General features: G+C 39.5%; 2 protein-coding genes across 4 annotated transcripts; both read right to left on the bottom strand.

The window, feature by feature from the left end:
* Nucleotides 1-864: 864 nt before the first annotated feature.
* LOC120789171 (alpha-N-acetylgalactosaminidase-like) lies at nt 865-8,541 on the bottom strand. 2 transcript variants are annotated; one of them, XM_040125723.1, is made up of 9 exons: nt 8,411-8,541; nt 7,533-7,689; nt 6,593-6,733; nt 5,666-5,877; nt 5,486-5,580; nt 5,149-5,310; nt 4,796-4,987; nt 4,525-4,665; nt 865-1,365 (listed from the first exon to the last, which is right to left on the bottom strand). In XM_040125723.1, exons 2-9 carry the CDS (start codon nt 7,685-7,687, stop codon nt 1,165-1,167), a joined length of 1,299 nt encoding a protein of 432 aa, XP_039981657.1. In that variant the 5' UTR covers nt 7,688-7,689; nt 8,411-8,541; the 3' UTR covers nt 865-1,164. The 2 variants fall into 2 exon arrangements, with proteins under 2 accessions (XP_039981657.1, XP_039981656.1); XM_040125722.1 differs by having other exon boundaries at nt 4,790-4,987; nt 8,411-8,539.
* A 1,326-nt stretch (nt 8,542-9,867) lies between these two features.
* On the bottom strand, nt 9,868-13,488 carry LOC120789172 (alpha-N-acetylgalactosaminidase-like). 2 transcript variants are annotated; one of them, XM_040125725.1, is made up of 9 exons: nt 13,345-13,488; nt 12,621-12,777; nt 12,215-12,355; nt 11,872-12,083; nt 11,701-11,795; nt 11,447-11,608; nt 10,435-10,626; nt 10,164-10,304; nt 9,868-10,049 (listed from the first exon to the last, which is right to left on the bottom strand). In XM_040125725.1, exons 2-9 carry the CDS (start codon nt 12,773-12,775, stop codon nt 9,891-9,893), a joined length of 1,257 nt encoding a protein of 418 aa, XP_039981659.1. In that variant the 5' UTR covers nt 12,776-12,777; nt 13,345-13,488; the 3' UTR covers nt 9,868-9,890. The 2 variants fall into 2 exon arrangements, with proteins under 2 accessions (XP_039981659.1, XP_039981658.1); XM_040125724.1 differs by having other exon boundaries at nt 9,870-10,049; nt 10,429-10,626.
* Nucleotides 13,489-13,610: the final 122 nt, after the last annotated feature.

Genomic DNA, 13,610 nt, shown 5'->3' with positions numbered 1-13,610 from the left:
TAAAGGAGAGGGGAGGACTGAAGGACAAAATACTGTATAAAAGAGTTTATACATTGTTGTGCATGTGTAAAAATGGGAGAAGACGATGTCAGAGGAGAGGAAATCATAACAGAGAGATAAAGGGCCGAGTTGAATGGGCTGACTGTCCTTGTGCTGTTCAGCAGGTGCATTTTTTGGCAGCAGATGGGACTAGAAGGCTTGTGTTACCACGTCTACACACACTAAAGACCAGTGCTGACCCCTACTGACTCAATAGGGCTGTGAGCCTGTGTTCATGTTGGCTAAATTATAAAGTATCCCTCTCTCTCTTTAAATTTATGTACTTTATACGAACTAATCTGTGAGTTTAGTTTCTACTCACTGTCTACCAAATCATTATGTGTATTTACCTAAAAAATACATCATCAGCCACTCTTCAAATGGCGTCACGCCTAACAGGCTGTTGTAAGCTTGTTAAACTCCTGTTTGACTGAAAATCAAAGCTGTTTTCATTTCTCTATCTATTCTTCTACAATAAAGTGAGTTACTGATGAAAAATACCAGATTATTCTAGAAAAATGCACACGGGTTTAGTACACAAACTAAAAAATAAAGCAGTAATTGGCAAGGATGGTAGTATAACTCCCCCTCACAGCAAAGGTGCAATTTCAAACGTATTTATCCCTAGTAGGAGGGCTAACATAGCATGCAATCAATGATGGGAGACTTTGTTTAGAGAGTCCCATGGCAGCACAGTTTTGCTCTATGTATACAATTATTTTAAAATGCCTGAAGATGCCTCAGTCTGATGAGCTAATGCTAGATTGAGGTGTCCCACTGTCTGATGAGAACTGCACCTAAATAGTTCAAACCATACTGAAACAGTTTCTTGATTGAAAAGTGAAACTTATTTATTTCACGGAAGACATTCACAGAATAATTTTTTATAAAAATCTTAATTTTCTTAAACACTCGCCCATAACAATTATCCTGAGCAGTGTGACATTCAGATCTTGATTGAATAAAACATTCATCCTCCAAAGAAACCAAAATACAAATGTAAAAATCGGTCTGAAAAACTAGCATGGCAGTGGCTTTTGTAATCAATCCTTTTTTGTGGAACAGCACAACACTGCACTGAGGCAGAAACTATTGATTAATAGACAAAGTTCAGACAGTGAGTGGTCAGAGGAAGATGTGAGGATTGGCATTTTCATCATCATCATAGGAGGATCCCTGGATTTCGCCACCTTTGTAGAACTGGCGGATATTCAGTTTGGCAGGTGCAGAAACATACCACATGACCACACCTGTGGGGTTCACTGACACCACAAAGTCAGTGGAGTCTTTCAGCATCATGGTCTTGTCAGTAAAAACATCAAAGGTCTGAGGAAGTGTAGAAAGAAAAAAGAAGGAAAAAGTTGTTGATATATATATATACACGCATATATATATATATATATATATATATATATATATATATATACATATACACACATACATATACACACATATACATACATATACATATATACACACATATACATACATATACATATATACACACATATACATACATATACATATATACACACATATACATACATATACATATATACACACATATACATACATATACATATATACACATATACATACATATACATATATACACACATATACATACATATACATATATACACACATATACATACATACATATACACATACATATATACACACATATACATACATATACATATATACACACATACATATACATATACACACATACATATACATATATACACAGATACATATACACATATACACATATACATATATACACACATACATACATATACATATATACACACACACATACATATACATATACATATACACACACATATACATATACACACACACACACACATATACACATACACACATATATACACATACACACATATACACACATACATACACACATACACATACACACATATACACATATACACATATACACACATACACGCATATACACACATACATGCATCAATACACACATACATACACGCATATATACACACACACATACATCAATACACACACACATACATACATCAATACACACACGCACATACACACACACAGACATATATCAATACACACACGCACATACATACATCAATACACACACGCACATACACACACACAGACATACATCAATACACACACGCACATACATACATCAATACACACACGCACATACACACACACAGACATATATCAATACACACACGCACATACACACACACAGACATATATCAATACACACACGCACATACACACACACAGACATATATATACACACACACGCACATACACACACACAGACATATATATACACACACACGCACATACACACACACAGACATATATATACACACACACGCACATACACACACACAGACATATATATACACACACGCACATACACACACACAGACATATATATACACACACACGCACACAGACATATATATACACACACACACACACACACAGACATATATATACACACACACACACACAGACATATATATACACACACACACACACACACAGACAGACATATATATACACACACACACAGACACACAGACAGACATATATATACACACACACACACACACAGACAGACATATATATACACACACACACAGACACACACACACACACACACATACACACACACACACACATTTTTTTTCTTTTTCTTGCTAAAAATAAAGAAGACCTTCACCTACCTTCTAGTCTAACACTGGGTAAATTGCTTTAAAATGAATTTTGTTGGGGAATTTCTGATTTCATCATTCCTTTGATACATTCAGTGCCTCCAGTACCAGAGTCAGCAAAGCCCCATAGCATGATAGAACTGTTTGTAGACCATTATCCCAGTAAGACTGTGGCTCAATTATGAAAGTTTTTGCCAACAATAGTCTTGCCTTTTTTGCCTTTCAATAGTGGTGTCCTCCTGGGTCCTACTTGGTTTACTGTGCGGCGTATGGTAGAGGCTGAAACCACCACTCCGAATGGTTCCAGGTCAATCTTTAGATGTCTTGTGTGGTGTTTTTCCACAATCCACATCAAACTTTGCTGACTTCTCCCATAGAATTTCTTCTTAGCACCATGTCCAGGAAGTGTCTTAAGTTTTATGACTTTGAAACGTCTTGATAACTTTACGAACTGTTGAAACAGGAATTTTGAGATCTATGGCGATTGCCTAGTAGCCTTTGGAATGATGTTTTTTTAATCATAGCATTTCTGATGGTCTCAGACAGCTCTCTTGTCTTCGCCATTGTGAAAAAGAAACTGGAAACAATCAGCCCCTTTTAAATGAGCAAAACCATCATTCATTGGTGAATTCAGGTCACGTGAACTCTGAAAATTAAGCAAAGGTGAGTACAATTTGTTTTTTTATTTCGTTTGAGGAACTAATTTAAATTCATAAAAAGGGTGCCAATAATTGTGTCAAGTGTACACTTTATGTCTGTATTTTTGATTTCACTATATGGAAACATTTTTTTTTTGTTGTTGTTCAGCAACTTTGGAAATTTTTCAAATATTCTGATCACAAAAAATGGGCTACTCCCCAAAGGTTTTCAATGGGATTTAGGTCAGGACTCAGTGCTGGTCAGTTTAAATCAGTCCATCTTTTCCTTTACCTCTTATTTTCTAAAATTTTGTACCTAAATTTCAACCAGGACTGGCTGATCTATGTATGTCTGTCTGTCTGTGGACAGAGTTTGTCAACAAGATAGTGTCACAACCGTGCAAGATGCAGTCACGAAACTTTACAGGTATGTGGTACTTGGTACTCATTGGTCGGAATGTCAGCATGTTGACGGGCAACACGGCTGGTGTCATCCCATTGCAAGATGGTCTCTAGTTTATATTAACTTTGTTTAATCAGGTAGTCTTCTTGTGATTGATGTGTTTTTTTCAAGAGAGACCTTAGAACCAAGAAAAGAGACAGCTTTTAATTCTATACAGAGAGCCTAGTTTAATTTTTGAATCTGAATCTTGAATGACAGTCTGCTAAGTATTTGTATGACTCAGCAAGAGTTATATGTCTACCATCTGATGGCAGTTTAATTTTTAATGTTAGTATAGTCAGTGACACTAGTGAAAGTGAGGAGCCCCATGTACTTGTTTTTATCCGCATTTAAAACAAGAAATGATCATTGGAAAGCATAAAAGGAAGACTGAAGATAAGTTAGAGCCTGGGTTGTGGTGTCAAGCCAGGGTGTATAAAACTGTATCATCTGAATAAAAAAGTACTGATTGAAGTACTGATTGGGAAGAATACTGTTATTTATGTGTAATGTAAATAGTAATGGACTAAGAATAGACCCATGTGACACCCCATTACTGATGGTAAGAGGGCTTGACTCAACACCATCAACAACAATGGTCTGAAGAATCAAACCAATTGAGTAGGAACTCATCAAACTGTCTAGAAGACTTTTAAAGACACACCTTGTAGCTGCCGGTGGTGTAGTTGAGTTTACTGAGGGAAGTATGGTAGCGGTAGGGCATGTCATTACGACGACTGAAGAACACCAAGGCGCTGGCATTGTTCGACAGGGGGCGCCAGAACACCTCAATGCCACTTTTCTCCTGGCAGAAAGAAATAGATGAGAAAATGTGAATTACAATATGAGCTAAAGGGTAATTTAAGAGTGCCAAAGTCAAAACCCTCCTCAGTTAAGTTCAGTTTTTCCATTTTGCAAAAGTGTGTCACCTTTACAATTTTTCTTCCCTGAACACCCATGGGGTCCTGGTTGATGCTGATGGCCATTTTGTTCTGCAGGATGCTGCGGGCCCCACTGCTGATGGTGCGCAGGTCATTGGACATGAAAAGGGGAGCGGCCATAATTGCCCATAGAGCCATCTGAGTGCGAGACTGGTCCATGCTGAGGCCAAAGTTGCCAATAATCAGCTGTGGGAGTCAAAATCAGACAACCGAGGAAGATGACATGAAATAGAAGCATTTTGGCCTTTTTCTTTAACTTGTACCATCGGTGCTTCCTAACCAGCAGACCATATAGTAAACAGTAATTATGTGCATATTGTATTAGTTACTATGTCAATTAAACAGACCATATCAGGGTCATTCCATCTTCCAGGTCCAGCTGCAGCTATCAGTACATCCTGGTTTTCAAAGACCCAGTCGACAATGTTCAGGACACTGTCCCAAGAGTCCTGGATGTCGCCATAGTTACGCCACAGGTTGCAGATCTCACCCAACTGAGTGTAGTTTACCTGAAGACATAAAACAGTTTCATATGGAGAAAAAATAAAAATATAAACTCTGGATTTAAAGTATTAGAACATAAACCTCACAATAGAGTCTGTTTTCAGTAAATTGAAATATGTTTAACTGCAAGGCGTAAAGCTTCAGGGTTGAAAATAAAAAATTAAGACATCCTGATTCTACCTTCGGTGGCAGGCCACCCTGGTAGGCGGGCCAGCTGCAGGAGTAGCCAATTGGGCGGCCTGTAGCATTTAAAGCCTTTGACATAAGAGGGTAACCTGTCCAAGAGAGGAACTAGTATGAGACAAGATCAAATCAGAAACATCTTAATAACCACAATGTAAAACCCACCTCTGCTCTTACCCAACTCTTGCTCTGTGGCATTAGAATAACAGCCATCATATTTAAACATATCCACCTCCCAGTCAGCAAAGGTCTGAGCGTCTATCTTGATCTTGTCCAGTGGGGTGCCAGGGTAGCCCCCACAGGTGTGTGTGCCCATGTCCCCATAGATCCCCAGCTTGAGACCCCTGTCGTGCATGTAGCGTGCCAGCTTCTGGATGCCTCCTGGGAATCTGTGGTAAGTGTTATGAGGGAAAGTGTTATGACATACCAAAGTTCACAAAGAAATATACTGATTAAGGGCAAAATAATTGTGTCATTCAATCAAGGTTTTCACCTCAATGAACGGTGAAAAAAACAATTCCCCATCATCACCTGTAAAGCACTACTTATGTTTTGCGTAAATTATAGTATGCACGAGAGAAGGCACTCTAAATAGGTGCACTGTCTCATTCAGAAGTCAGTTTTATCAAGTTGAGTGTTGTGAAAGACTGAAAAAAACCTACATTTCATTAACAACGTATAAAATCTTATCTTGTCAAAAGTTAAACCTCTACTTATACATAAACATAGGTATCCACTCAGATAGTTTATATACGATAGTAACCATAGCATGATTTTCTTTTGTGTGACTTGATTTATTCATAACCTCTTTTCAATTTCGCATTTTAGGGAAGTCAAAAGGAAGTGTTTTTATCATACTTATGCTGCATATAATACAGGTTCATGCGGTTACACTGCACACTGTTCAAGCTGTTTTTTTGTTAGTCATATGATTGCATGACTGTCACATTGTCACAGCTTCTTTAACAGGTTTATTGACTCGGACTTCAAAGGTACAGATTAGTGTTTGCACTGAGGAACAACGGCTTCTGTGTGTGTGTGTGTGTGTGTGTGTGTGTGCGCGCATTTGGGTGTGTGTTGCTCTTTCTGAGCATGTGTATATACCTCTTCGGGTCAGGTTGCAGCCGACCCTGCTTGTCTCTCTCCATGGAGGACCAACAGTCATCAATGTTCACATAGACATAGCCCAGTTCCCTCCAGCCGTCCTCTGAGAGTCTGTCTGCCATGTCGATGAACAGATTCTCACTGGAAGAAAAATGCCTCATTATAGAAGGCATAAATATTTCCTTTAGCAAATACTTAAATGTATTTCAATAATGTCAGTGTCATTTCTTTAATGGGTTGTTTGGTTTAAAATTACTGATTACTGTGATGGTAAAAAATAAAAAAAAGTTGATTAGCAAAAAATATTTTTGGCAAAAGATGGCTCTTTCACAAAAAAAGAAAAGGGGTGCAGAACCATTCCTCTAAAGTAGATGTGAAGAGAACTAAAGGACTTTAAATGATACAATTTCTAAAAGAAAAATCTGTTGACCACTTACAAATGCACGTTGTTTAATGTACACTGGTGAAATTTGTTCACCAAATATTCTTTCGGTTTCTACAAAACTGGTTTGGCCTCCAGAGCTCCAGACCCACCTATACTAAAACATGGTGTGGCACAGGACAGCATTTCTTGAGAACCATCCCTCTAAGTAGGCCCACAAGGTTACACTGACATATCTAAAGGTTATATCTCACAGGAAACAACTTGATCCAGACCCTGAATTGGAAAAGTTATACAGTGAATATGATTATTTTTACCAGTTGTGATATCACATAATGGGCCAGTTCAGACTGGCTTGTTCTTATTTCATCGTGTGAAAACGTTAGTGACACTTAGGTGTAGCAGTTTAATGCTTTAACTCACTGTGTATAATATCTAATTCATAATCTTGATAATTAATGTTTCTAACAGCAAAATTCACCCCAAGACTAGACTATTCTTTTTAAAAGGAGCTCCGGTGAGATCACACTGTGTTATATTCATATTATGTTGCCTTGCCTGATGCAGTTCTTGGGGTCGTGTTCACATTCAATATCACAGCGGAATCGTTCCCATGCCAACCAGCCCATGGGAGGGGTCGTCATCAGTCCATTGTCGAGGGCTAAGATGGACAAAGGGAGCACTGAGCTGAATACAAGCACCACCAAATGCATTCCTGCAAAGGAAAAAAAACATCAAATTTGAATCAGATGATGTATGCTGGTTGGCATCAAGGTTAAACACAAGGTTACAGTTGAAAGACAAAAATGACCTGTTGGGAAAAGGTCTGATTCATGACCGTATGTAAAGCTTTAAAGTTTCCGTGTAAATAGGTCGTGCATCCTCCGCAGCAAAATCGCCGAACCATTTCCTTTTTGATGTCTTTTCATTAAAGTTGCTTTTTAGTAAAGCCATCCGGTGTATACTGACACATCGTGTCTGATCAATGACAGGCATCTCTCACACACAAACACCTCCTGACTTGACTGCGACTGACTGTGGCTGACAGCAGTAACAACCTGCCAGGTGACTTCTACCATCACACAGTCTTAAAATATCAGCCGACTAAATCAAATCCCAGTACTTATTCCAAAAAAAAAAAAAAAAGTTCTTGCAACATGGCAGATACAATACCTGAGGAACTAAACACACATCACCAAAAAGCATAATTTATCGTCCCCTTTTACTTCATGTGAATACCTGGCACTAAGCGGTTGCTTTTCTATTATAAGCGTATATAACATGTAATTGTAAAAAAATATATATATACATATATATATATACATACATATATACACACAAGTAAAATGAGTTTCGAAAATATATTTTAAAAAAGGGTTTAACAGTCAATGTTTGCTGGTATATATTCAAACAACACCGTGGAAAGATAAACTTACTGAAATTCACTGACGGCAATGGAAAGCTGAAAGAGGAATGAGGACGGATAGAGGACGCGTACAGGCCTCCCCGAGTCCGGATCTCTCCTGTTACGTTCACTCCGCTCGGTCCCTTAAAGAAAGGCCATAACAAACTTCTGCATGGAAAGAAACAAACTGAACCGCCCCGGCGGAGAAGGAAGCGACAGACACGTGACCTGGCGACATCAGCTGACCGTAGAGCAGGAAGCTGGAGGGAAAGGACCTGAGAACCGCCGGTGGTGTTAGTCAGGTCCTTTCCCTACTTGTGCGCCTTCGCACTAATTTTCTCTAAGTGACAGAGCCAGCGTTTTCATTTCTTTAAAAAAAACAAAAAAAAAACTTTAGCATCACTTTCTGATAATGTACCATTTATACAGACTTTATAAGCTGTATGTCTATTAATGGTTAATCATACAGTAATGCTTTATAAATCAGTCATAAACCATTAACACTTTGGGTTGTCAGGTTGTGGAAAAATCTTCCAATGACACTTTTGCTCATTTATTTTCTCCTCTTTAATTCATTAGGGAGACCCCTGAAATAATTAAAGGGCTGTGGTTTTTCAGTTTCTAATAAGTTATCAGCAAAAGTTTGGTCAAACTATAAATGCTGGTCAGTGATAAGTCAGAATTTTACAGTAATCCAGTCTTCAGTGGTATACAAATGAATTTTGTTCCTGATGACACAGCCCTTCTCTAGAAGAAGGTAAATGGCCAAATAGTCCATTGAAGGGGTCTTCCAAATTATAGAGCTACATAAAAAGACCAGGTGTTATGCTGGAGGATTTCTATGCAACCTGTCAGACAAAAAGTTGTTTGTTTTACAACTGATCTACAAGTTGTTTTTTTCATTAACCATTGATAAAGCTATTAAATCCTATAAATGGTGTGTTACCATTTTTTTAAAAGCTTGATTTGCATTGAAATACATTAACACTAGTTGCTGATAAAAAGGCCTATTTATGTAGAAAATGCTCCATGCAATACAGTATACACAAAAGATGTGGCAATTGCACTTTTAAAAACCCAACCCCATGATAAATGCATAATGGTAACTAAAGCAACCATGTGTGTCTGATGTAGAGAGAAATTTTAAAACAAGTTCAGATTTACTTAACTGGAACTGGGAAGTGAAACCAGTTTTAAAAAAAAAAAAAAAAAAAAAAAATTTTTTTTGAAGACAGGAACCTGAAGAGTTAGAGGTTTAGCTGAAGTGAAACCATGTTCTAAAGAAGTCACATCTTAATGTGATGTATATATTGAAGGGGGAGGGGAAAAAAAAAAAACCCACACTAAAGCTATTGAGCATTTTTAGTCTGATGGCTGATAACTGCACATAAAATGATTCCAAACATTATGAAGCAAACAGTTGCCCAAGTGAGGATTGAAAAATATTTATTTAAAAAATTTTTACAGGACCATTTTATAGAAACCTACCAAAAAAAAAAATTCTTAAGTTATTAAGATCCCTGGAGTTTGCCACCTTCGTAGAGTTGGTGGAGGTTCACTTTGGCAGGTGCAAAGACATACCACATGACCACACCTGTGGGGTTCACTGACACCACAAAGTCAGTGGAGTCTTTCAGCATCATGGTCTTGTCAGTAAAAACATCAAAGGTCTGAGGAAGAAGAAAGAAAAAAAAGTAGGCGATTCTCCTGCTACATTCATGTACTCTGTCAAAAGACATTTCTCTGCAGCAACTGAGTTCAGCATACAGATTTCTAGGACACACCTTGTAGCTGCCGGTGGTGTAGTTGAGTTTACTGAGGGAAGTATGGTAGCGGTAGGGCATGTCATTACGACGACTGAAGAACACCAAGGCGCTGGCATTGTTCGACAGGGGGCGCCAGAACACCTCAATGCCACTTTTCTCCTGGCAGAAAGAAATAGATGAGAAAATGTGAATTACAATATGAGCTAAAGGGTAATTTAAGAGTCCCAAAGTCAAAACCCTCCTCAGTTAAGTTCAGTTTTTCCATTTTGCAAAAGTGTGTCACCTTTACAATTTTTCTTCCCTGAACACCCATGGGGTCCTGGTTGATGCTGATGGCCATTCTGTTCTGCAGGATGCTGCGGGCCCCACTGCTGATGGTGCGCAGGTCATTGGACATGAAAAGGGGAGCGGCCATAATTGCCCATAGAGCCATCTGAGTGCGAGACTGGTCCATGCTGAGGCCAAAGTTGCCAATAATCAGCTGTGGAGGTCAAAATCTGTTGTAAGATTTTTCCCCACTGTGTCCAAAATCCATATTACATATGGATAGTTAGTGTACTGTTTAGCAGTTAGTATACAAACTGACACTTTGCCATTTTACATTAACAGGAAATTATACAAAAACATGTCATGCTGGATATCAAACTGCAACTATGGAATGTCAATTAAACTTCAGATTGACAAATTTAAAACTTGAGAAAAAGGAGCAGCTCCATTTAGTGTGTTCTGTCTGCTTTGAATATATACTTTGTCACTTTTCCAGTGTTACCACAATACAGACAAAAGAACCAGCTTCAAATCAGTATGTAATATGGATTTGGGGCAGGGCTAAAGTACAGTATGGGCATAACCCATGACAAGGCAAAATTGTGACCCCATAACAGCATTTGATGAAAGGTCAGGGAATCAAACTGATTACAAGTCATCCTGAAGGGGACATGAATGTACCAAATGTCATGGCAATCCAGCCAATATTTAAATTTAAGTGTGGACTGAACTAGCGATCAAACCAGCATTGTCAGCCATAGACCCACAGCTAATATATGGTTCAAAGGTCTACAGCTACTTTAGACTGCTCAAAGAGGATCATGAGATTAATACTAAAATAGGACTTCTTAAACTTTAAGATTTAATACCCTAACAGTAAGGTTCATTGGGCAGATGTTGAAGGACATCTGGTCAATACTAGACCACTGAGAATATATGACAAGCGTCTCATTAACTTTTACCATTAGTGCTTCCTGTCCTTAATGGAGCATACAATAAATAAGTGTATAAAATAAAGTAAGTCATTAGCAGACCATATCAGGGTCATTCCATCTTCCAGGTCCAGCTGCAGCTATCAGTACATCCTGGTTTTTAAAGAACCAGTCGACAATGTTCAGGACACTGTCCCAAGAGTCCTGGATGTCGTAGTAGTTACGCCACAGGTTGCAAATCTCACCCAACTGAGTGTAGTTTACCTGAAGACAGATCAGGTTCACATGGTGAAAGCTCAAGTGTGGATGATAAAATCTTAGACATTAAAAAAAAAAGTTTGATATCCTGATTCTACCTTCGGTGGCAGGCTGTCCTGGTAGACGGGCCAGCTGCAGGAGTAGCCAATGAGACGGCCTGTGGCATTTAAAGCCTCCGACATAAGAGGGTAACCTATCCAAGAGAAGAACAGGAGTCAAACCAGATCAAAAACAAGATCACAATACAGAGTTGATACTCCTGTTCCTACCCTGCTCTTGCTCTGTAGCATTTGAATGACAGCCGTCAAATTTAAGCATATCCACCTCCCAGTCAGCAAAGGTCTGAGCGTCTATCTGGATCTTGTCCAGTGGGGTGCCAGGGTAGCCTTCACAGGTGTGTGTGCCCATGTCCCCGTAGATCCCCAGCTTGAGACCCCTATCGTGCATGTAGCGTGCCAGCTTACGGATGCCTCCTGGGAACCTGAGGTAGAGAAAAATGACAATTATATCCTAGTGAATATTTGGCAGGTGCAGAAGCAAAAGCTCCTTTATGGAAGCAAAAAAAAGGGAGCAACTCAGAGGTAAACTGAGCTTTGAAGCTGAATGATACACCTCTTCGGGTCAGGCTGCAGCCGTCCCTTCTCATCTCTCTCCATGGAGGACCAACAGTCATCTATGGTCACATAGACATAGCCCAGTTCCCTCCAGCCATCCTCTGAGAGTCTGTCTGCCATGTCGATGAACAGATTCTCACTGGAAGAAAAATGCCTCATTAGAATGTGGAAGTCAATACAGTTGGTTATATTTTACATTTTAAATTTACAGTGTGTCAGTTAAACTTTCAAGTATGCAAAGCACTACTGGTTAACAGTATGTGAAAGTATTTCCTGAATTGGGGCTTTATTTTCCATTAACAGCAATTTCTCACACACACACACACACACACACACACACACACACACACACACACACACACACACACAAAAATCATATTGCCGTCTGCAACATTTTGCCTTGCCTGATGCAGTTGTAGGCGTCATGTTCACAGTCGGTGTCACAGCGGAACCGTTCCCATGCCAGCCAGCCCATGGGAGGGGTCCTCATCAGTCCATTGTCGAGAGCCAAGGTGGTCACAGAGAGCACCGAAGCAAAAATAAGCACTGCCAAATGCATTCCTGCAGAGGACAAAAGTCAAAAAAGGCTGAGCCAGACTTCAGTGCTGGGATGTCAAACAGACAAGATGAGCTGCTAGGACTATTTTATCCACTTCATTAATGCATTCTTTAAATGCTTACTTCACTCCTTTAAGACAGAGAGTTGGTTTTGCATTTGTTGCAGTCTTAAAAAAAAAAAAAAAAAAAACCCCATGGCTTTTAGCACAAAAGCACCATGGAGCACTCCACAGCCTGACTTTTATTTTTTTGGTTGAAATGTGTACATAAGAGTGTTTACTGTGAGAGAAACTTCAAGATCGTGAGGCATTGAGTTTAAGTTTCCTTCAGAATAAAAAGTAATCCAGTGATCGTACTTTGTACATTCATGGGTTTATTGCAATCAGGAACTGCTCCTAGTCTAAAAGGATAGGTGGGGGGGGGGGGCAAAGTCTGGTTTTGAGAAACCCCTGGTCTCGGGGATTTCATTTATTACCACTGAGCCTGAAGTGTGTACCAGCCACTGACGAGTACCGAAATTCACTGAACGCCTGGGCTGCCGCGAAAAAAAAAAAAAGATGCGGTCTTTACCTGAACTCTGGTGAATTCGACCAGCCCTCGGCAGTCGCTTCACTCGTCCCCCTTTCAGGTCTGTCCAGGAGCACGACGCCAGCTGCCTTTCGCTCGCTCGCCCTCTTCTTCACCGCCTATTCTCCCTATCGAGCACTTGAGCCCCTGACAGGTTTATATCGGGCGAGACCCGCCTCGTTGACGCTTGGGAAACCAATGAATGACCCATGGCAACCTTAGACAAGTCGCCCCAGGGTGTCTCTCGTTTGTCTTAATTGGGTCCATCA

Source organism: Xiphias gladius, chromosome 4 (assembly GCF_016859285.1).
Source record: "Xiphias gladius isolate SHS-SW01 ecotype Sanya breed wild chromosome 4, ASM1685928v1, whole genome shotgun sequence".
In the NCBI taxonomy this organism is placed as follows: Eukaryota; Metazoa; Chordata; class Actinopteri; order Istiophoriformes; family Xiphiidae; genus Xiphias; species Xiphias gladius.
Note: the sequence above shows the minus strand (reverse complement) of the source record. Positions and strands in the feature narration are given on the sequence as shown.